The 24,891-nt window shown below is 40.3% G+C and overlaps 1 protein-coding gene across 1 annotated transcript; it reads left to right on the forward strand.

Annotated features, from left to right (window-relative positions):
• The first annotated feature begins 93 nt into the window (after positions 1 to 93).
• smu1a (SMU1 DNA replication regulator and spliceosomal factor a) lies at positions 94 to 23,685 on the forward strand. The gene is made up of 12 exons (XM_063047655.1): positions 94 to 236; positions 6,392 to 6,602; positions 9,381 to 9,533; positions 11,273 to 11,383; positions 11,748 to 11,876; positions 13,375 to 13,494; positions 15,292 to 15,408; positions 16,769 to 16,896; positions 18,246 to 18,372; positions 20,530 to 20,697; positions 21,356 to 21,508; positions 23,350 to 23,685. Exons 1-12 carry the CDS (start codon positions 211 to 213, stop codon positions 23,446 to 23,448), a joined length of 1,542 nt encoding a protein of 513 aa, XP_062903725.1. The 5' UTR covers positions 94 to 210; the 3' UTR covers positions 23,449 to 23,685.
• Positions 23,686 to 24,891: the final 1,206 nt, after the last annotated feature.

Below are 24,891 nucleotides of genomic sequence, written 5' to 3' on the forward strand. Positions count from 1 at the left end.
CGAACCCTGCTGGCGACAACAGAGCGCAGCAGATTGTCGCGCATGGCCGTTGGGCAAGTGCTCCTCTTTCCCCTGATTGGTGCAGGAGCAACTTCCTGCCTGGGCGGGAAGCAGATGTGTGTGTGGAGGCTGCGGCCTGGGGGAAGGCTTCGGCGGACTGTATTTATTTAGTCTTATTGGCGGCAAGGGGGAAGTCGTAGGTCGGACGTCATGTCGATAGAAATCGAGTCGGCAGAGTAAGTGGGTTACTGAGTTGGAATATACGGAAGGTTTTCCAGCTCAGTCACGGGATGCGCGGCCTTTGGCAGGTTAACCCCTGGAGCTTCCGGTGAGGGGGGCGGGGGGAATCTGCAAATTCTGAACCTTTGTCGAACATGGAGCTGGTCATCAGAGCTATAGGTCCTCCGGCCCATAATGTCGTGATAACATTTAAAAACATAACTAAAGTAATCCCATTTGCTACTCAGTGCAATTTCTCTGCACATCATCAGGTTTGATATCACTGGATGATGTGAAATATGTTGTTTTGCCCATCAAGAGTCTTTTAAATGCCCCCTCGTATTTGCCTCCGCTACCATCCCGGCAACACACTCCAGGCACCCACTACTTGCCCCTCACATCCCCTTTCAAACTGTTCTTTCTCCTTATATATGCCCTCTATTATGAGACTGTGAAATGACCCAGTGTATCATTTGCAACTGGTTGGGCTCAGCTGTGTGATTATTTTAAGCTGCATTAAACCAACCCTGGGGTTTTTGTTCCATTTGTAAAGAAAGCTGTGGAGGGAAACAGATTTAGACCACAAGGCACAGGAGTAGAATTTGACTATTTGGCAATTGAGTCAGCTCTGCTATTTGCTGGTGGCTGATTTATTTTTCTCTCTCAACCACATTATCCTGCCTTCTCCCTATAACTTTTGACACTGATGGATCAAGAATCTACAACCTCTACTTTAAATGTACTCACAGCTGCCCGTGGTAATGAATTCCACTGATTCACATCTGTTTGTCAGCTCTAGTCTAAAAGAACATCCTTTTACTTTGATGCTGTGTTCTCTGGTTTCCTAGACTTTCCCACTTCTGGAAGCATCGTCTCTATGTCTACTCTATATTCTGTAGGTTTCAATGAGATCCCCTCCCCGACATTCTTCTAAACTCTAGCAAGTAGAGGCCAAGAGCCATCAACCCTCTTCCCTCCTCCCTTATGTGTTAACACCTTAAACTTCCAGGATTATTTTTCTAAACTTCTCTGGACCAAATGTGGTCTGACCAGTGCCATATAAAGCCCCAGAATTACATCCTTGCTTTTTATCTTCTAATCCTCTCAAAATGAATGCTAACATTGCCTTTCGTCTTCCTTTCTATTGATAGAGTACAAGTTATGAGTTCTCTGATCACAGAAGGTGCCAGACGACATGCGGGTAGCAAATATACATTTATTTAAGAAGGGCAGCAAGAATAAACCAGGTGTTTACAGACCAGTGAATCTGGTGACAGTGGTAGGGAAATTGTTGGAAAAACATCTGAGGGACAGGACTAATCTGGATTTGGAAAAAAAGGGATTACTCAAAGATTATTGCCTTTTCTTATTGAGGGGTTATCCTGTTTGAATAAGTTGATGCAATTTTTTGAAGAGGTAAGTAAATGTGTTGCTGAGGTTAGTCTGTTTTATATAAACTATATGTGCTTTTGTAATATCTTTGCCACGATCCTACAGGAGAGTGGTACCAAGAGCTGATGGAATAAAGGACAGTTTAGTATTTAGGATTTTATTTGGCCTGATATGAAGGGTGAAATTTGATGGTTGTTCTTGTAATTGGAAGTCTGTGATCAGAAGTGTGTAACAGGGATGAGTGCCGTTAGTTATATCTGTATTAGCAATCTGGGTGTGAATGTAGAAGGTGTGATTAATCAATTTGCAAAGTGCATGAAAACTGAATACTGTGCCTAGCGAGACAATCATGCTAAAGCTACAGATTTGGTGAGTTGGTTAATGGGTAGAACAATGGTAGAGTCACAGCACAGAAACGGGGTGTTCTGTCCATATAGTCCATGCTGAACCATTTAGACTGCTGACTCTCATAAACCTGTGCCCGGACCATTCCCATCCATACCCCTGCCATCCATGTACCTATTTAAACATCTCATAAATGTTGAAATCGACCATGCATGCACCACTTGTGCTGGCAACTCATTCCACACCTGCACGACCCTCTGAGGGAAGAAGTTTCCCCTCATGTTCCCCTTAAACATTTCTCCTCTCACCCTTAACCCATGACTTCTAGTTCTAATCTCACACAATCTATGTGGAAAAAAACCTGCTTTCATTTACCTTATCTATACCCCACATAATGTTGTATACCACTATCAAATCTCCCTGTAATCTTCAACATTCCAAGGAATAAACTCCTAACCTATTCAATCTTTACTTGTAACTCAGGTCCTCCAGTCCCGGCAACATCCTTGTAAATGTCCCCTGTACTCTTTCAACCTTATTTACATCTTTCCTATAGGTAGGTGATCAAAACTGTGCACAATACTCTAAATTAGGCCTTTCCAATGTCTTAACACCACTCCAACATAACATCAAAGTTGCTGGTGAACGCAGCAGGCCGGGCAGCATCTCTAGGAAGAGGTACAGTTGACGTTTCAGGCCGAGACCCTTCGTCAGGACTAACTGAAGGAAGAGCTAGTAAGAGATTTGAAAGGGGGAGGGGGAGATCCAAAATGATAGGAGAAGACAGGAGGGGAGGGATGGAGCCAAGAGCTGGACAGGTGATTGGCAAAAGGGAGATGAGAGGATCATAGGACAGGAGGCCCGGGGAGAAGGAAAAGGGGGAGGAGGGGGAACCCAGAGGATGGGCAAGGGGTATAGTCAGAGGGACAGAGGGAGAAAAAGGAGAGTGAAAGAAAGAATGTGTGTATATAAATAACGGATGGGGTACGAGGGGGAGGTGGGGCATTAGCGGAAGTTAGAGAAGTCAATGTTCATGCCATCAGGTTGGAGGCTACCCAGACGGAATATAAGGTGTTGTTCCTCCTGTGTGGCTTCATCTTTACAGTAGAGGAGGCTGTGGATAGACATGTCAGAATGGGAATGGGATGTGGAATTAAAATGTGTGGCCACTGGGAGATCCTGCTTTCTCTGGCGGACAGAGCGTAGGTGTTCAGCAAAACGATCTCCCGTCTGCGTCGGGTCTCGCCAATATACATAACATCCCATCTCTTGTACTTAATACTTTGATTTATGAAGGCCAATGCGCCAAAAGCTTTCTTTACAACTCTTTATCTACCTGTACCGGCACTTTAAACAAATTATGGACTTGTATTCACAGATCCCGTTGTTCGACCTACCCTGGCTGGTCCTGCTGAAGTGCAACACCTCACACTTGTTTGCATTAAATTTCATCTGCCATTTTTCTGCCTATTTTTCCGCCTATTTTTCCAGCAGGTCCAGATTACGCTGCAAGCTTTGGTAGTCTTCCTCACTGTCTAATATACTCCCAATCTTGGTGTCATCTGCAAACTTGCTGATCTAGTTAACCACATTATCATCCAGATCATTGATAGAGATGACGAACAGCAATCGGCTCAGCACCGCTCCCCATGGTACTCCACTCGTCACAGGCCACAGTCAGAGGCAATCATCTACTACCACTCTCTGGCTTCTCTCACAAAGTCAATGTCTAATCCAACTGAACCTGCTTTGTCTTCATCAACTTTTCTGGTAACTTCCTCAAAAAGCTGTACAGGATTGGTTAGACATGACCTGTCATGCACAAAGCCATGCTGACTATCCCTGATCAGTCCATGTCTATCTAAATACCCAAATATATGGTCCCTTAGAATACCTTCCAATAACATTCCCACTATTGATGTAATAGTCACAGCCTATAATCTCCTGGTGTATTTTACAGCCTTTCGTACACAGCTGAACAATGTTAGCTATCCTCCAATCCTCCAGTACCTCACTTGTCACTAAGGATGATTTAAATATCTCTGCTAAGGCCCCTGCAATTTTAGCACTTGCCTCCCATAAGGTCCGAGGGAACATCCTGTCAGGTCCTGGAGATTTATCCACCCTAATTTCCTCAAGACAGCAAACACCACCACCTCTGTAATCTGTATAGGGTCCATGACTTCACTGCTGCTCTGTGTCACTTCTGTAGACCCTGTGTGTATCTCCCTAGTAAATACAGATGCAAAAATTCCATTCAAGATCTCCCCATCTCTTTTGGCTCCATGCATAGATTACCATTTTCACCTTCCAGAGGACCACTTTTGTCCCTTGAAATCATTTTGCTCTTAACATATCTGTAGAATTCCTTAGGATTCACCTTGTCTGCTAGGGCAACCTCATGGTTTATTGTAGCTCTCCTGATTTCTTTCTTACGTGTTCTCTTGCATTTCTTATACTTCTCAAATATCTCATTTGTTCATACCTACTATGCACCTTTTTTTCTTAACCAGGGCCTCAGTATCTCTTGAAAGCCAAGGTTCCCTAAACCTTTTATTCTGACAGGCATATACAAGCTTTGTACTCTCAAAATTTCATTTCTGAAGGCCTCACATTTAACTAAGTATACCTTTGCCAGAAAACAGCCTGTCCCAAATCCACACTTAGCCTCCTTTCTGATATCATCAAAATTGGCCTTTCTCCAATTTAGAATCTCAACCCGGGGACCAGACCTATCTTTTCTCATATTTACTTTCAAACTAATGGCATTGTGATCACTAGATGCAAAGTGTTCCCCTACACAAAGTTTTGTCACCTGCCCTGTTTCAATCCCTAATAAGAGATCAAGTATCACATGCTGTCATTGGGACTTCTGTATACTGATCAAGGAAACTTTCCTGAATGCATTTGACAAACTATCCCATCTGGTCCTTTTATCAGAATGGGTGTCCCAGTCAGTATGTGGAAAGTTAAAATCACCTACTATAACAGCCTTGTGCTTCTTGGAGCAGTCTTCGATCTTTCTACAATTCTGCACCTGTAAGTCCTGTGAACTGTTGAGTGGTCTATAATATAGCCCCATTAATATAACCATACATTTCTTATTCCTGAGTTTCACCCATAAAGCCTCACAAGATAAGTTCTCCAGTTTTTCTCTTTAGCGGTGGGTGGGTGGTTATAACCAGAGGGGAAGGAGGATTGAGGGAAGTGGGTCTGTTGGGGTCATCTACTGCATCCGGTGCTCCTGGTGTGGCCTCCTTTATATTGGTGAGGCCCGACATAGATTGGGAGGCCTCTTTATCGAGCACCTACGCTCTGTCCACCAGAAAAGGCAAGATCTCCCAGTGGCCACACATTTTAATATCACTTCCCATTCCTGCTTGTCAGTCGATGGCCTCTTCTACTGCTGCTGTGAGGCCCCACCCAGGTTGGAGGAGCAACACCTTATATATTCTGTGTGGGTAATCTTCAACCTGATAGCATGAACTCAATAACTAGAACTTCTGGTAATGCCCCACCCCCCCCCCCTTTCACCATTCCCATTTCCCACTCTCCTTACCTGCCCATCACATCCCTCTGGTGCTCTGCCCCTTTTCCCTTTCTTCCATGGCCTTCTGTCCTCTCCTATCAGATTCTCCCTTCTCCAGCCCTGTATCTTTTTCACCAGTGGCCTTCTCATCTCATTACTTCGCCCCTCCCCTGGTTTCACCTAACACCTTGTGTTTCCTCCTCCCTTCCCCCAACCTCCTTACTCTGCTCATCTTTTTTCTCAGGTCCTGACGAGGGGTGTCAGCCTGAAACGTCAATGGTTTACTCTTTTCCATAGATGCTGTCTTGTCTGCTGAGTTCCTCCAGCATTTTGTGTGTGTTCCTTTAACTTGCATCATCTGCAGATTTTCTGTCTTTACAAAGTGTGCAGCAGGTTATTCACTGGGTAAAGTGTTAACTTTATATTCAGTCTTCCATTGTCAAGCAGCAATATTATGCTTTCATCTGGTTAGTAGTAAGTTTGAATTCAAGCTGTGCCGCAGTGAAGTGGTTACATAACTTCAGGTACTTCAGTGCATTCAGTGCTATGTCAGAAGGGCCAATTTTGGGGTGAGACAACTTTTGTGCCCAGACAATTGATAGATTTTTTTAAAAAAAAAACAAGGAATTCTGGTAGTTAGTGACTTCACAAAATTTGGTTTTCTAGTTATTGTCACATTAATACTTCTAACACCTCCCTGAAGAACCCAGTCTATAATTTAAAGAATTTAAATTCAATTTATTTTAGATTACTGGCATTTAGGCTGTGGCCACTTTGGAACTTTCTGCGAATGTGAATGAATTTCTTTCTGAATGTGGTCATATCCTTTTTAAGTGGGAAATACAGGGCACTGTTCCAAGTTGGTTTTATGTTATGCACAAATTGAGTTATTATTTCTGTTTCTAGCGTTGTCCGCCTGATCATGCAATACTTGAAGGAAAACAACTTGCACCGGACCCTGGCAACCTTACAGGAGGAGACCACAGTCTCCCTAAACACAGTGGATAGTATTGAGAGTTTCGTTGCAGATATTAACAGTGGGCACTGGGACACTGTGTTGCAAGCCATACAGTCACTGAAGCTGCCTGATAAAACTCTTATTGATTTATATGAGCAGGTAAGATAATCAAATATTACAAGTAAGTTGGATCATTCCTTGAGATGCAGTGGCTGAGTTCTGCATTGTGAGTGTTAAATCGTGTAAAATAGGGGAATATGCTCTGTGAATGTCGTTGTGATGTGAACAAAGTCACTGGAGAGGCACTGAAGCTAGTGGATATAGAAGTGTTTGATTCAACAAAAACGAGCAGCAGGCATTATATTGAAACCCTTCTGGAGAGAAAGTTTTGCTTGACCCAATATTACATGACATTTTATATGCTAGACATCAAAGGACAATTCTATAGTTACAATGTTTTCTTTGAATTACGTATAATTTTCACACCACCTTCGCACCCACACTCCAGAATGTTAATCAGTATTGTCTGGTTTTTCAATTAACTGGTGCCCACAGCTCCTGGAAACTATTGTCCAGGGCTGCATTTAAAATTTAATCTACAACCCATGTTCAGGTCTAAAGATTGGTTGCTGAAATTAGTTGCTGAAGTTATTTGCTATAAAACGAAGTCCAGAATATTCCCTAACAAATATTTCTTCAGCACTGCCTTTTGAATTGAAGATTTTCTAAAGGTTTCCAAGTGTAATTTCATTCTGGTCAACAGTGAGCTTGGCCTGGTACACTTCTGTGATCCCAGTTTTTAATTTCTGATTAGTAAATTACTACATAAGTTCATAGAATAAGTATAAATTCTGTGACAAGCACCAAATTTCAACAATGCCCAAAGATGACAGATGGAAAAATGGTTACAAGCAAAAGGTAATTACAATTTGAGTGATATTGAATAGGATTATTGAATGATTGTATTTTAAAAGTTTCATCCAATCAAAAAAATTGTTTTGATTGGTGAGTTAATTTTTTTTGAATAGTCCAAGTGAAAAGACTTTAATTTTCAGTGGTCCCTGAGCAATGTTTTGTCTACGGTGATCAATTAAAAAAAATTTTATGATACTGAAATTCCTTTGTAGGTCTTGACCTTTTGATAAGTCTGGGACTATACTTAATTTATAAAAGATGTATAAATGTTGTGACAAGAAGTGTGATCATGGAAAAATGGTTGCAAATTCCTTTAGTCCCATAACTCTCAGGTCTCATTTCTCATAACTTAATTTCTTGCTCATCTAATTGTCAATTATCTTTGTGGTGCAGATGTCTAGACATGGCCTGTTGTAACTTGCAAACCTGCAAGTTATAAATTGTGTGAACACTTCGCAATTACCTGGTTTTCTGCATTAATTACATAAAATACGATCTGATCTTGATTGAAGTCATAATGATAGACAATCTGCCTAAACTAATAACACACAAGTAATTGTACTACTTCTCGTCAATACTGAGTACACCATTTAAACAATCACAGTGTAGATTCAAAAAAGTATGTGAATCTGTGGGGTAATGCCTTCTACAAAAGCTATTTGGAGTCAGATGTTTTGATCAATGAGATGAGATTGGAGGTGTGGGTTATAGAGGTGCCCTGTCCTATAAAGAAGACACACCATGTCGGGTTGCTGGTAGAGCTGCTCTTCTCAAGAAAGATTTGTTTATGTGCAACCATGCCTCGATCAAAACAACTTCAGAGATCCTTGGAAGAGGAATTGTAGAGATGCACGAAGCTGGATACAGCTGCAAAAACATTTCTAAAGACCTGAGTGTCTGTCAGTCCACAGCAAGATAAATTGTCTGCAAATGGAGGAAATTCAGTACTGTTGCTACTCTCCCTTGGAGTGGGCGTCCTGCAAAGATCACACGAAGAGCACGACGTGCATTGCTGAAGGAGGTTAAAAAGTACCCAAGGATAACAGCAAAAGACCTACCGAAATCTCTCAAACTTTCTAAGGTCTCTGTTCATGTTCACTATAAGGAAAACACTGAACAAGAATGGTGTTCATGGAAGGACAGCATGGAACTTAGGCTTAACAGTAAATAGAATAATGCTGTTGGTAATGAGGTATAGATAATTTGAGGTGAACAAGAACCTAGGTTTGAAGGAATTTCATAAAAATGAGAATTATATTGAAGAAGGTTTATAGATATATACGCAGAGAACCTTTAATTATATCTGTTGTTATTTTGATATCGAACTATTTTCATGTGCTCAATGTAATGCTTTCCTTTGGACTAAAAAATATTGGTGTTCTGTTATCATTCAATAAAGTGATTAAAACTGCTGTTAGTGCTTTTCACATGTGCGAAATTAAAATCCTTTATGCTCTCACAAATAGATGTAAGAATCCCAAGGTATTATTTTGAATAAGGCTATATAAGTTATGCAAATTTAATCTTGCTACCTGTGATGATAGTTTCTCTTTTCACAAATGCTGACAAAACTTTTGGTGTACATTTAATATTGATTTTTGTAACAAGCTTTTGAAATTGCCTCAGTCCCTATAAATACTTGTAACAGAAGGTTGATAGTGAATTACTTGTGTAAGAGCAGAAGGTGTAGGAGTATTAATACAGCACTGATCTTCATATGTAAGCCTCATTTGCCATATAGTGAGATCACGGCTGATCTGATTATGGCCTCCATTTTACATTTATCCAATCAATATTATCTGTGATTGTCAAATCATGACTGTTGAATGAAGACTGATATCTTGAAATTTAAAATGTTTGACATTTGAGAGCCATTTTCTTCAACATTGGACACACAAAGAGAATGATTTAGATGGCTTTTCCCTGGTAAACATTTACTGTAAGGGAAATACCAATATTGCAGTCTTTGTAAAATAGGTTGGAATATCACCAGTAATTTGAAATCTTGTGTTCTTTTTCCAGGTAGTTTTAGAATTGATTGAGCTTCGTGAGTTGGGTGCTGCCAGATCCTTGCTCAGACAGACTGACCCCATGATTATGCTAAAACAAACCCAACCGGAGAGGTACATTCATCTCGAGAACCTGCTGGCAAGGTCTTACTTTGATCCTCGTGAGGTAATTAATATCTGCCATTTGGCAACATTTAGAAAACAAGTAGGCCACTTTTGAACTTGCAGGTTATCTTGTTCATATGTTTAATATCAAAATAACTTTTCAGGGACTTTGTTTTAATTTTGTGAATTCTCATTTCTCTCAGTAAGGTTAATTTCTGCCTGAGAAGACACCTATTGCTAATCATTGCTTTAGGGAAATCAGATGCAAAACTACTGCCAAGTTAACTGGTCACATGGGTGTAATTGGGCCAGAAAGGCCTGTTACCGTGTTGTATCTCTAAAATATAAAAAAAACTAGCATTCTGTTTATTCTCTGTGCTTTCATTAATCCATATGGTTGTCTGAATTGAAAAAATCATGAAACAAATTGATCTTGCAGCAACAATAAAAGACACTGGATTCATGTGGTTCCATTATAGTCACAAACTGTCCTACTTTGATTTTTCCAAAGAACATATGTGATCCCAAAGTGGTCAACATTGTTAAGAAGCATCTAATTGATCAATAAAATGCCCTTATTTAATATTCAAAATTCACCATTTATTGGCAAATAACAGTCTTTAAAATAATTTCCCAGTAACTAATGACTATTGAATAAACTGAAAAGGTGTTTTATTCATTGACTGTGTTATTGTTCATAATGTTGGTCCGCTTTGTAATCACAGTTTATTATTTTAAAAGTTAAAGCTAGCAGGAATGTTATAATCATATTGCAGCCATTGCAAAATTTGATGTTGCTGCTGAAATTTCTGAAATGAATTGTACCAACCTGCTTTAGGTGCCTTCACATTAAAGTTCTGTAGCCAATATGAGGTGTTCCATCAGCAGCAACATGTGCCTGTATTAGTTCTTAGTTATCCAGTAATCTAATATCCACTGGTCAGCATAGTTACAAGATTAGTCATGCAATACTAGGAATGCTGGTAAATATTTCTTCTGAGAACCCTTCGTGTAGTATCTGGCAAATGCCCTTTGGTATGAGATGAATTACATTTGATGTCACGTGCTGCATTCAATTCCCCTTTGAAGGTAATTATTGAATCTGCTTCCTCCGTCTTTATTGTATATTTATTGCAGATAATCATAACTTGCTATGTTTTTAAAAAATGGTACCTTTTGCTCTCACATCGATACAAAGAGTACAGGGCACTTTCCACAGAGTTTTGCTACACCCCTTCTCCCCTCTTTCTTCTTTTTTTTAGCGTGTGCCTGCGTGCGTGCGAGTGTGGTCTGCGTATACATGTGTGCGCGGCTGCATGTCCATGATGATGTCTTTTTCATGGCTTTTAAAAGGCGCAGAGCGAGAGAGAGACTGTGTGGTGCGCCACTCCCCACGCAGACACTTTCGCAGTATTTTTCCCCCTTTTATTTTATGAGGTCAAGTTGTGATCTCAACGCTCAACCCGGCACGGATGGAAAGCATACTGAGGAGCGGACCCAACTGGTTTTGGACCCGGGAACCTCCACTCCCAGGTCCGGCGCTGATGTCATTGTGCTGACATCAAGTTTCCAGCATCTGCAGTTTCTTCTGTCTTTACTGAATTTTATTTGTTACACTGAAAAACAAAACCTCAGAAGCAAGGTAATTCTCTGAAGTTGTCACTAAATCATCAATTCTGCAAAGTAGTGCATGAAATGCTTTTGTGTTTTTGCAGCTGGTAAAGGTGTATTTGGAGTTAGAAAATTTGATCTTTAAATTGTCGGTCATGTCTCAGCAAACATTTGTATTTGTGTACTTAGGCTTACCCAGATGGCAGCAGTAAAGAGAAGCGGAGAGCAGCCATCGCTCAGGCATTGGCAGGTGAAGTCAGTGTGGTGCCCCCATCACGTCTCATGGCTTTGTTGGGTCAGGTGGGTCAGGTCTTTGTTTTCAATACTGGAGCATTCTGGTGAGAGGTACTTAATGATAAGTTGTTTGGAGCAGTGACTGTCATTTGAAAGACACCTATAAATGTTTCTGCAACATTGATATTAATAATAAGCGTTTAAAAACGTATGAAAACTCTTACCTTTGTTAATGAAAACAATACTGATTGGGACAGGGGTAGGGTTGCATTTTAGGAAAGTGGCCCATAATAGTCAAGAAATGCAAACTGAAAAAAATTTGTTTCACGTAAGTTGTGTGAGATTGAAATTTATTTTGTATATAAATTTTTTTGATAAATGTGTTAGCCTTATGCTAAACCTTACCCCTTTTTTATCTGTTTTTCTCCAGGCATTAAAATGGCAGCAGCATCAGGGTCTTTTGCCCCCCGGAATGACAATTGATTTGTTCAGAGGAAAAGCAGCTGTGAAAGATGTAGAAGAGGAGAAATTTCCCACACAACTCAGCAGGCATATCAAGGTAAATATTGTAAATAGATTTAGTGAAAGTTAGGTACTTGGGGATGTTTCAAGACAGAATCAAGCTTTCTCAAATGATGAAGTTAAGTAAGACGCTAAGTTAAATTGGTAAGTTGGTTTATTATGTCACATGCACCGTACAGTGTAAACCTTGTCTGGCATGTCATTCAGTTCATTACAACAGTGCACTGAGGTAGTGCAAAGTAAAATAAGAGTACAGAATAAAGTGTTACAGAGAACGTGTTCAGTGCAGATAGATAATAAAGTGCAAGGTCATAACCAGGTAGATTGTGAGGCCAAGAGTCCATCTTATCATTCTAGGGAATGATTCAGTAGTATTTTAATGGGGGATAGAAGCTGGTTTTGAGCCTGGTGATGTGCTTTTTTGGCTTTTGTACATTCTGCCTGATGGTTGGGGGTGGTGGAGGGGAAGAAGAGAGAATTTCCAGGGTGGGTGGTGTCTGATTTGGTTGGGTGCTTTACCAAGGCAGCGAGAAATGTGGCTGGAGTCCATAGTATGGAGGCTGGTTTTCTGTGATATGCTAATCTGTGTCCACAATTCTCTGCTTTTTTTTGCTCTTTTTTGCGATGATGGGCAGAGCAGTTGCCATACCAAGTGTTGACACATCCAGATAGAATGCTTTCTGTGGTGCATCTATAAAAATTAGTGAGGAATAAAGGGGACATGCCAAGTTTCTTTAGCCTCCTGAGGAAGTAGAGGCACTGATGAGCTTTCTTGGTTGTGGTGTATACATGGTTGGACCAGGGCAGGCTACTTGTGATGTTTACTCCCAGGAAATCTCAACCCTCATGAGCTGAACACCATTGATGTAAACCAGAGCATGTGCACTGCCCCCCTTCCTGAAGTTAATGATCAGCTCTTTTGTTTTGCTGACACCGAGGGAAAGCCTATTGTTTATGCCATCGTGTCACTGGGCTCTCTATATCTCCTTCTTGCACTCAGACTTCTTGTTATTTGAGATATTATACAGCCCACTACAGTGGTATCATCTTCCAATTTGTAGATGGGGGTTAGAGCAGAATCAGATCACGCAGTCATGAATATACAGAGAGTGGAGTAGCGGACTGAGTAGAGGATGTAACCTTGGAGAGCATCGGTGTTGAGGATAATTGTGGCATGGGTGTTGCTGCCAGTTCTTACTAATTGCTGTCTATTGCTCAGAAAGTCAAAGATCCAGTTGCAAAGGGAGTCTCAGGTCTGAGAGTTTGCATTGACGCATTGGCTGTGCCATTCACATCACTGAGCACAGTTAAGATCTCTCTTGGTTTCTTTCTAGTGTTTCATGAATTGTTGTTGATGAGCAGGTGAAGTAGTACATTATAAATTGAGAACTGATTTCAAGGTTTCATTTAAACATAACCCTCATATATGAATGGAATAAACAACTTAAAGTTCAAGTGCAGGGAAGCTACATGTCAAAACAGAATTTTTGGAAAATTGTCAGTTATATACCTTGTCCGATTTATGCTTTCAACAGTTTGGGCAGAAGTCCCACGTGGAGTGTGCTCGGTTCTCCCCAGATGGCCAGTATTTGGTTACAGGTTCTGTCGACGGCTTTATTGAAGTATGGAACTTCACCACTGGCAAAATTAGAAAGGCAAGTACAGAAAACCAGAAGAATATCTCATTACGTGTTAGTTTAAAGATCTGGCTTCTCTGCACAGACACCTTAAAAACCAATTGACATGTCATGATTGTGATTTTTTTTAGCTCTTTCTGATGCTATGGCCGTTGTTAAAGTCATGCCACTTCTGGGTTCAATACTCTTAGGGGCCATGAAATTAAAAAACAGAGGAATGACAAGATTGAGTGCATTTCTTTTAAACATTTTTATAGTATTGTTAATATTAAGGTCTTTATTTTTATGTATGAATATTTGGAAAAAAAAAGTCTATTAATTCCTGAAGTAAATTTGGCACTGGTTTTGAACGGTTTAAAATACATCGAGAGCATTCTGGTGTGCTGCTGAATATATGAAAAAAATTTCTTGTTTCATTGTTATTAAATCAATTAATTTATTATCAGATTAACGTAGGCATACAGAACAACTAACCAGGCACGGATTTTAATGAATTTGTTGCTCTTATCTCCAGAACAAGCTCTGTTAGACATACCAAATCCATTGGTAACTTTCTGCATGGATATTATGTATTTCGGTGCTATATTTTTACTCTTTGCATACTTGGTAACTGATGTTCTGCAAACTGAGTTATAACAACTTGTTGAGGCCAAGCTCTAATGGCTGTTGAGGTCGTGCCTCAGCCATTTGTTTTTTAGGTTTGTAGGGATGGTTTTGAGGGCAGCATTGGATGTTGGGGAACAGGTTAGGGTTCAGAGACAGGGATGAGGGGAGTTAGAGCTCAGGGGCAAAAATGAAGAGTGAAGGGCAGAAGCCAGGTCCAGGAAAGAGTGTTCTGTAGTTGAAGGCCAGTGAATCCCCATGGATGGATGTGGTCAGCATGTGCTGAGGAGCATAACCAGCGTTTCCATGCTCAATGACTGAGACAAACTGGCCCCATGTATGTGAGTCCTAGGTCAGAGGTACATGCAATTCCAGACTTTGAGGCTGGAGTTCAAAGTCCATGAGCAACAAGTCCTGGGTTCGATACCGAAGGTTGAAGACCAAAGCCAGTGACTCTGGAAGTCAAGGCCCGATGGCTGAAGCCCCTGAGACTGCATGTCCAGAAATCAGAGGCCCGATGTCTGCAAATCTGGGCCAGAGACAACTCCCTAGGTTGGCAGCCGGAGTTCAAAGTTCCATAATCCTGGGATTGATACCAAAGGTCGAAGACTGAAGTTGGCAAGTCTGGAAATAGAGGTCCGATGGAAGCCTGTCCTGGTTGGAAACCAATCTGAGTGGGTGGGAGTGACTTGTTTTGTTGCTGTTGTTGTTGCGGTCATGTTATGTTGGCACCAGAATGTGTGGTGATGCTTGTGGACTGCCCTCAGCACATTCTTTGGTGTTAGTTGTTAATGCGAATACGTATTTCACTATGTTTCGATGTATGTGTGATAAATAAATGAATCTGAATCTTAAGTACTTTTTAAGATGGTATGATTCAGAGCTAAGTATTATTTGGCTGGGTAGGATTAGTTAGTGATATAGTTCAAGTTGTTTGATGATTAATTGTTTCTCAGTGAATGCCAAAGATAGTTTTGTAAGTAGATTTAGCAGTTTATGACAGGTGTAATGAAAATCTGTTTGGTTAGCTTTACTATTAGTTAGGACTCGGTAATGAAATATGCATGTAAATTGGAAGGTTGTGTGTCCAGGTCCTGAGTGAAAAGCAAACAGTAAGCTGACTCTCCTGTGCTGCACCATGTGTGTCCTTGCTGTTCTTGTGTAGACAGCACTCTGTTCACTTTTCTTAAATCCTCATATGTCATTTTCTAGGATCTGAAATACCAGGCGCAAGATAACTTCATGATGATGGATGATGCAGTCCTTTGCATGTGTTTCAGTCGTGACACTGAAATGTTAGCAACAGGAGCACAGGATGGAAAGATAAAGGTGGGTAGCTACACTGAGGAAATATTTTGAAGTTGTGAAGCTTGTAACAGAGTTTTCACTTCTGAACTGATCATTTAGATCCACTTGCAATGAAGTTGTTAAACATAGAACAGTACAGTAGAGGAACAGGCCCTTCAGCCCACAGTGTTATGCTGTAGAGATCCAGGAATCATCATATCATTATTCAAATAGTGCAAATAATTAAAATAAAGCATACAACAGGAATTCTGCAGATGCTGGAAATTCAAGCAACATACATCAAAGTTGCTGGTGAACGCAGCAGGCCAAGCAGCATCTGTAGGATGGATTCCTAATCCCGGATCTGGCCCGTACCTTCCAAATATCCGGACCTGCATCTCGGTTTTTTTTGCACTACCTTACTTTCCATTTTCTATTTTCTATTTATGATTTATAATTTAAATTTTTAATATTTACTATCGATTTGTACTCCAGGGAGCGGAAGCGCAGAATCAAATATTGCTGTGATGATTGTACGTTCTAGTATCAATTGTTTGGCGACAATAGAGTATAAGGTAGTCTGCTAGTTAATTTTGATCGATATTGACAGCTCATTACTTTTCCCATTTAATTGCTATACCCTGAATCCCCAACACCTCTCTCCTCCCCCCCCCCACCACACACATACACATAGCAGACCATGCCGTTCAGAGGAGGTAATTTGCTACATTTAACTGCCCTGTTCTGCATTGTAACAGGTTTTTCTGAGTCTTGAGTCACCACTGCTCCTACCACTGAGAACTCTCCTTTGCCAGCTCATTTCTTAGCTCTACTCTGAAATTCATAGTCTAGAAATGTCTCTCTTCCTGGTGTACTGAATAGTCTCCAGCATCACCTCATCTTTTGAGATCTTGAGCTCATTGATCTCTGTTAATAAACTTCCTAAAGATTTTTATGGTTTAATTACTGTTTGTTAAAATAACTATGCATTACTGACCTCCTTTTGCTAGCTGATCTTGTTATAAAAGTTATGTTCAATTCTTAAAATTTCATTAATCTCACTGAAGTAAATTCTCACTTAAACCAAATTCCCATCCCATCAACTGTATGTATGCTACCTACTTAATCAGAAGATCCCAAAATGCACTCCTTTTAAATCCCAAGGTTGTTAATGCTTTCGATGCTTGTGACCAAATATTTTTCATGTAAAGAACAGTCATGTCACTGAATTCACTTTCCAAACGAGTAGTGGAAGCAGATTTAATTTTCACTTTCAAAAGGAAACAATGTCCTTGGGGTAGGTTTAGGAAGGAATAGAAACAGCTAAGGGATATGGATGGCTCGATTGCTATTATAGAGGGTCAGTATGTACATAGTTGGCTGAATCTTTGCCTTCCCACAGGTGTGGAAGATACAGAGTGGTCAGTGCCTACGCCGATTTGAACGTGCTCACAGTAAGGGAGTGACCTGCCTCAGTTTCTCTAAAGACAGCAGTCAGATTCTCAGCGCATCTTTTGATCAAACAATCCGGTAAGATTTTATTTTTATGCTTGGGGCTGATAAAGCAGTAAGCAGTCTATCCATATTGCAGAAAGGAATCTCATGCTGAGCTTGAACAGTCTGCTTTGTACAAGACTAGTGATTTTTAATATTCAATCTCAGGAAGTGAAAATAGAGTAAAACTGCACTGAAAAATCTGGAGTGATAAATAACTGCTGGAAAAACTCAGCAGTTCAAGTAACATCTGTGGAGGCAAAGAGATAGTCGACATTTTTGGGTTGAGACTTTGCATAAGAACTGAGCGTAGAGAGAAGATGGCCAGTATTTGTAAGTGAGAGGAGGGAGGGAAGGAAGGGGATAGGTGAGGTGAATCAAGGGAGAAAAAAAAACAGGTGGACAGGTATGTAGCTTACAGGTAGATCAAAGCAGGTGTGGTAGGGTGATGAGTCTGGGTAACAAGGTGGCAGGATTGAAGAGGTGAACAAAAGGAGAGAGAACTGGATGGATTGGTGGAAGTTTGTTGCCTAAAATAGGAAAATTCAGCGTTCATATCATCGGGCTGTAGGCTACCAAAGCAGAATATGTGTTGTTGTTCTTCTAGTTTGCCATTGCCATCACTGTGGCAGTGGAGAAGGCCAAGGACAGATGAGTTGGTGTGGGAATGGAAGTTGGAATGACGTGCAGGTGAAAGTTCAAGTTGGCCATAGAATGCAGGTGCTACGCAAATCGTCTGCTCGAACCACATTCTGAGTATTGAATACAATAAAGCAGGCAGTAGGAGGTTCAAATGAAGGTAATGGAGGAGATGAATGGGCAGATGTTGCATCTTCTATGGTTGCAGGGAAAAGTGCCAAGGGACTGGGAGCAGGTGGGTGTGAAGGAATGAACAGAGCCCAGGGTCATAGGGAGTGGTCCCTGTGGAAGTGAGGAAGTCGGGGAGAGGGGGTTAGTGTGATTCATGATAGCTCCCTATTAGAACCAGTAAAGTTGGTGAAGATTGATATGCCTGATATGAACGCTCATGGGATAAAAGGGAAGGAACAAAGGAACACCATACAACATATAGCAATTATAGCATGGAAACTGCCTGGGCAAGGTGGGAAATGGAGGCAATGTCTTTGAGGGCTCCAATAACAGTAGAGGAAGTCATATTTCTGGAATAAGATCCTATGGGCAGAGGTCCTAGGGCAGAAAAGGTGGAAATAAAAAAATGCAAATAATGTATATTAGCAGAGATAAAACGTTTTACTATTTTTCAATTCTAGCTCTAAGGTTAAAGGAAAAAGCTCAGTAATATTTGACTGACTGGTTGCTGGGGTGAGAATTTGAGTGAGTAATTTGCCACTGTTGATGTTAATTATATGTTCTGTTTTTGGTAGGATTCATGGTCTAAAATCTGGAAAAACATTGAAGGAGTTCAGAGGTCACACGTCATTTGTTAATGAAGTGACTTTTACACAAGATGGACATTACATTCTCAGTGCATCCTCTGATGGCAGTGTAAAGGTATTAAACAGTATTAGCATGAAAAATGTTATACGTTGGTGATTATCAAAGGTTCAAAAGTCAAAGTTAATGTCAGAGAAATGTATACAGTATATCCTGAAATGCTTTTCCTTGGCAAACATCTACGAAAACAGAGAAGTGCCCCAAATAATGAACGACAGTTAAACATGAGAACCCCAAAGTCACCCCCCAGTTCCCCCTCCCCGAGCGTAAGCGGCAGCAAGCAACAAGCCCCAAGCGCCCCCCCCCCACCAACAGCAAGCGCATTGGTACCGTCACCGAGCCCAAGCATATGCTAAGCAATAGCAAAGTCACAGACCAAAGTTACCCTAGAGGTTTTGCATTTCATCTAACATTTGACAAACCACAGCTTCTCTCTCCGTGGCGATGGAGAGGGAGGTGTCCCCCATTTTCACAGCGAGCCGGAGACATAACAACAACCTTCTGGTTTAAGATGTTAAAAGTCCGTTTAGTCGCTTTTTTCAAGCTCTGTGTCCAAAGATCGCAAAGACCTCGGATCTTTGGGCCCACAGCGAAAGATTTTCCAGCCTCCCTGATGACACACGAGTCTCCTGCTGTGACACCAACCCTCAATCTGCCCGTCTCCAGAGCCCGAGATTTTAGGCTTCCGAACACAATGTGAGACTCAGGCCAAGCCCTTGGCACATCGAATAACAGCCAGTCATAGAACCCTGAGAACAGGTCCCATTCCTGCAAAGAACCGAAGCCTGCATGTAACTGCAGGTCAGGGTCTTCAAAAGAACCCTGACAGGGAAAAATAAAGATATTAAAGAAGGAAATAGAGCTGTTTCTGAAGATGCAAGCAAAGGAATCGCCGTTAGGCGCCATAATCCCTCCTAAGCTCCACCTTATTATACAAAACTGAAAACATGGCAAGTGCAACTACTTCTGTAGTTAGAGAATTAAGAAAATATAATTTACTGTTAAATCACCTGTAATTCATCCTGTTGTTTCATTCAAGGCTAAATCGTATTACAAGTAATGGTTTATTTATTTGGAGCATATGGGTCTTATTGTCAAAGCTCATCTTTAATTGCCCATCCTGTATGTCTTGTGGGGCCATCTCAGAAGATAATTAAAAAGTCAGTGCCATTGCTGGGCAAAAAGTTTATTCCCCAAAGAACACAGGTTCACCACCAGATATGACCATTACCAACGAGACCAGATTATTTTACTCTGAGTTTACCTAATAATTTATATTATTTATAAGTTATCTTGTAAATAAGTTATCTTTAATAATTTATAAGTATCCAAAGGTTGTTTAAAATGAGAGAAAGTCAACATGATTTGAGAGGAACATGTATATTTCAAAAACAAAGGATAAGAACAAATGTAAAAAATCATTGTATTTCAGTCAAAGGGGTGAATCTATGGAACAGTTGTAGTGAGAATTTACAAACATGCACCACACTTAACAAGTTTAAAAAATTATTTAAAAATAATTTAATGAACAAATATAAAATACATGACTTAAAATGAATGGGAGTAATGTAAATAAATGATACCTGGAATTGGATTTTGTGTTAAAAGATTATGAAATTATTTGTTTTGATGTGATGATTGACACCAAATATATTGTATAAGAGGGGTGGGCGTAATAAGCTGTAGCTTCAGCCTACACCTGTTTTAAAGAATATCTATGTTTTTTGTTGTAATTTTGTCCTATGAAATCATCATTGAAAATGATGCTTTTTGTTATGTTTGTACTGACCAAAATAAATTTAATTCATTAAATATTTCTCAGTTGTCCTAGAGATATTTGAATTTCTATTTCTTACCTATTAATCAACCCTCGATTACTACTTCAATAACATGACCACTGTGCTACAATGTAGTTGTTAACCATCAGAGTGTAATATTCTTCTATCCCTTTTCGACCACCTTTAGAATTAAATAAAAAAACAAACTGCTGTGTATCAGAATCAACATCTATTTCAATCATCAAAGTGTGACAAAGCTGGGTTTTATATAGGAATAATAGATTAAACAAATTTTGTTTGATTATGGTAATGTATGTAAGGTTTTGTTCATTGAATCTTTGAATAAATACCATATTGTGTTTGGCTTTCATGTATAGACAGCTGCTGAGTCACTGGTAGGCTGATTTTTTATGTTTAATTATCATCTCTTTTGCAGATCTGGAACGTGAAGACAACAGAATGTGTAAATACATTTAAGTCATTGGGAAGCTCTGCTGGTACTGATATCACAGTGAACAGTGTACACCTATTGCCGAAGAACCCTGAACATTTTGTAGTGTGTAATCGATCAAATACAGTGGTCATCATGAACATGCAAGGACAGGTATGGCTGTGCAGCAACTTACCCTAGTGATTTATTTCCATTGAAGATGCTTTTATTTAAGTATATATTAGATAAGAGTTGTACTATTTCTTGGAACAAGTTTATGAAAATATCATTAATAGTGCATTCATAGTGTGAGACATGAGAGGTTTATATTGGGCTGATAGTTTTCTAATGCAATCAATATTTTTATTTGGATATTAGAGGATAATTGCTTTTGAAAGTGGGAAATTTGCTGTCTTTTCAGAAGATATAATTAGTGCAACGTATATCTATGGCAACCTTACTTTTTTTTTTATCCCCCTCCTTTTTATAAATTTCATTATGCCTTTCCTTGGATTTGTTTTACACACTTGGTTCATGTGTTTTTCGGGATAAAATTCTTTTAGAGATTTAGTGTTGAATCAAACTCGCGAGTCCATTATGTGACTGTAGGCCTGTGGTATTACTGCCTGTCAGGCCACATATTTGCAGTATAAATAAACTTTGAGAGGTAAATATTTGCAAACTTATCTAAATAGAAAATGGTGATTGAACATTTATTGGGGGTGGTGGGAACTAATGAAGATGTCAACCGGAACAACCACTTTCTGTTTTATAAAACTGATTTCAAGCCAAACATTGGTTAAGCTTAAACTTAAACTATCTTTTGTGGCAGATTGTGAGGAGCTTCAGTTCTGGTAAAAGAGAGGGAGGTGATTTTGTGTGCTGCTGCCTTTCTCCTCGTGGCGAATGGATCTACTGTGTTGGTGAAGATTTTGTGCTTTACTGTTTCAGTACAGTGACTGGAAAGCTGGAAAGAACATTGACGGTAAGAAATTTCTATAAAACTAAATATATCAAAATTTGAAATCTTTAAAAACAGGATTAATATTAAAGACATTTTGGTTTATTTGATGCAGGAGCCAAACACAATGTGTTAGAAAATATTCTGAAGGCGTTGTTTCATGTACTTTTGCTTATTTCTAACCCATTTGATGTCCTTTATCTTTGCATTAATAAGTACATGTACTGTAGTTGCCAGCAAATCCATCCTGCCGGTCTCCCAAATGCTCATTTGTATGCATGGGCTGTGCATAAGTTTGACATTTGTAAGCTGAGAAGTTTACGATTATTTATAAAGCACCTTTGCAACACCAAAAAAAATTAAGACTCCAAGCCACGTAAAAAGATACTAAGTTTTAATGCCTTTGAGGTAAAGGAGCTGAGAATGAATTTCCAAATCATAAGGCCTTTACAGCTGAAGAGTGGCTAATAAAGTAATTAAGATCAAGCTGCTAGTTGAATGAGGGCATGTATAGCATAGTTGCAGCACTCAAATTATTTGGATGACTTATTTTTAATCCCCATAAAAATTAAGGCATGTGGATTATGAATGAAGGTTTTAGAAAATTAGCTGCAGCATGGATGAAATCTGGCGGTGTTATTGTGAAGCCCATGTAAGGATCAAAAATGCAGTCTTGGCTTGGTTTCAGACAGTTAGAGAGAGAGATGGAATCTGCAGTTGACATTTATAATGGAGGTTAAAGGCAATGTTGCTTTCTCATCCAATAATGGAGGACTTAAGATTGTGTGGGTTCAGCAGTCATGGTGATGAGGCAGTACATGTCTGAAGCAATGTACTCATTGCTGGAAGTCATTAAAGCCCACAGTGGGAAGAGAACCCATTGATAAAATTGGTGCAATGTACAAAGCTGGAGGAACTGGGGTAAAGGCTGATTTATACTTGTGCGTTAAATGTACGCTGAAGGTACGGCGTAGCCGCGAACCCTACGCTGTATCTATGCTGAACCCTATGCCGTAGCCTAACACGCACCTCTCCCAAAATGTTAACTACACGTCGTGGCGTCACAGCCCGCAACAACTGTGATTGGTCCGCTTGGTAGCATTGCATTTCCTCCTATGCTGCAGTAGCTTCCCACTGGGCGACTGAAGGGCAGGGAAGGAACTCTGGCTGCAATGCTTTCCATAAAGCTTTACAGACCTCCGAAATTATGGAAGACCCTGTGCTTGACACCAGTTTGTAGCTAGCTGCTACAGCCTGTTGACTTCCACCTGAGGCTAAAACTCGAATGGTGATTGCCAGTTTCTGAGTATGGTTGGAGACGATGAACCAAATCGTCAAATCTACCTGCCGACATCTGAAAATATTTGAAATGCATTTCCTTGTCCATGTCTGTCAGTGGCTGGACAGGCACAGAAAATTCACCCTCCTTCAGTTTCAGTCACCATTGTTTGAAGTTTGGGTTTCTTTGTGTTGAGTTTCAACACGAAGAAACTCAACACAGTGGCATAGAAACCCCACCGCCAACTAGCGTTTTGGCAGTGAATTGCAGAGCAATGCAGGCAGACCAACACACAAGTATAAATGCTCACAATGGCGTAGCCCACTTGCGTAGGCTGCGGCGTAAGCTGGTATGCACAAGCCTTTAGATAGCATCTATGGAGGGAACTGGACAGTTGACATTTAGGCCAAGGTCCTTCATTAGGACGAAGCACTAAAATTTATTAGTAATGACTGGTTGATGAAAAGTGGAGAGATTAATTTTAGCCAGGGTCATTGAAGGCATTGTAATTGTGGGATTCAGCCAAATTCAAAGATATAACAGTAGGGAAATTTGGAGCTTTAACTGACTTACTTCATTTCTGCAGGTTCACGAGAAAGATGTTATTGGAATTGCTCACCATCCACACCAGAATCTAATTGGAACCTACAGTGAAGACGGTCTCCTTAAGCTGTGGAAACCTTAAGTACTTGTTTTTGTCTCCTGTATATTTAGCTGTAATGTTACTGTGTAGGATACTAGGTTCAATACAATTAAGCCACCATTTTAAATTTTAGAAAGCTCTCTACATTCCCCCTTGTAAAAAAAAACAAATCGCTGAAGTTACGTGTTTTTAATAATGTTGACTGTATTTCAATTCACCACAGAACTTGGACTATGTTAATAAAATGCTGTTTCTGGCACTGACCAAGTTATGCAGTAATTTGTCACAGCACCTGAAACAAATGATTGTTGTAGTTGAGTTTCTACATAGTTTAGTCAGCTTCTAATTTCAATGAGGCATTGTATTCAGTTCAGACTATTAATTTGGCTTAAAGCACATCATTTTACTCTCCAAGCTTAAAGGACTAACTTCTAACTCCAGGCATTCTCATTCTTAAATTCAGTAAGCAAATTAGTATAGGGTGCAATTAGAACCTTTTCAAAGAGCAAACTTCAGGTTAAGGAGTATTATGGGTAAAGGTGATGAATGTATAGCATGGATCAGTACATGGAACTATGTTGTGGCCATAACAGAAACTTGGTTGATGGGGGGGGCAGGAATGGGTGATTAATGTACCAATTAAGTTTTTGTCAAAGATAGAGGAGGAGGAGTTGCACTACTAATCAGGACAACATCACAGCTGCACTCAGGGGAGACAAAATAGAGAGGTCAGACAAGATTGAATCCAATCACAAACAAGAGAAAATCTGCGGATTCTGGCAATCTGAGAAACTCAGCAAGCCAGGCAGTATCTATGGAAGGGTACAGTCAACGTTTCAGGTAGAAACTCTTCAGCAGGTCTGGAGAAAAAAATGCAGTGAAGTTGATTGGTGAAAGAGACAGAAGGCCATGGAAAAAAGAAATGGGGGGGGGGGCAACCAGAGGGAGGCAATGGACAGGTAGGGAGATAAGATGAGATACAGAAAAGGGAATGGGAGATGGAGGGGGAGCATTACTGGAAGTTTGGAGAAAACCATGTTCATACCATTAGGAATATAAGGAGCTGTTGCTTCAACCTAAGTGTGGCCTCATCATGACAGTGGAGATAGCCATGGATGGAAATATCAGAATGGGAATAGAAAGTGGTATTAAAATGGGTGGCCGGTGGGAGATCCCGCTTTAACTGGCAGACCAGAGCATAGGTGCTCAGCAAAGTCTTTCAATCTATGTCGGATCCCTCCTCTATACAGGAGGCCATACTGGAAGCACCAGATACAGTATATGACCCCAACAGACACACAGGTAAAGTGTTGCCTCACCTGAAGGACTGTTTAGGGCCCTGAATGGTAGTGAGGGAGGAGGTATAGCCCTTGTTCCGCTTGCAAGGATAAGTGCCAGAGAGAGATCAGTGGGAGAGACAAATGGACACGGGAGTCGCATAGGGAGCAATCCCTGTGGAAAGCAGGAAGTGGGATTGAGGGAAAG

This window comes from Mobula hypostoma, chromosome 5 (assembly GCF_963921235.1).
Source record: "Mobula hypostoma chromosome 5, sMobHyp1.1, whole genome shotgun sequence".
NCBI classification, from domain to species: Eukaryota; Metazoa; Chordata; class Chondrichthyes; order Myliobatiformes; family Myliobatidae; genus Mobula; species Mobula hypostoma.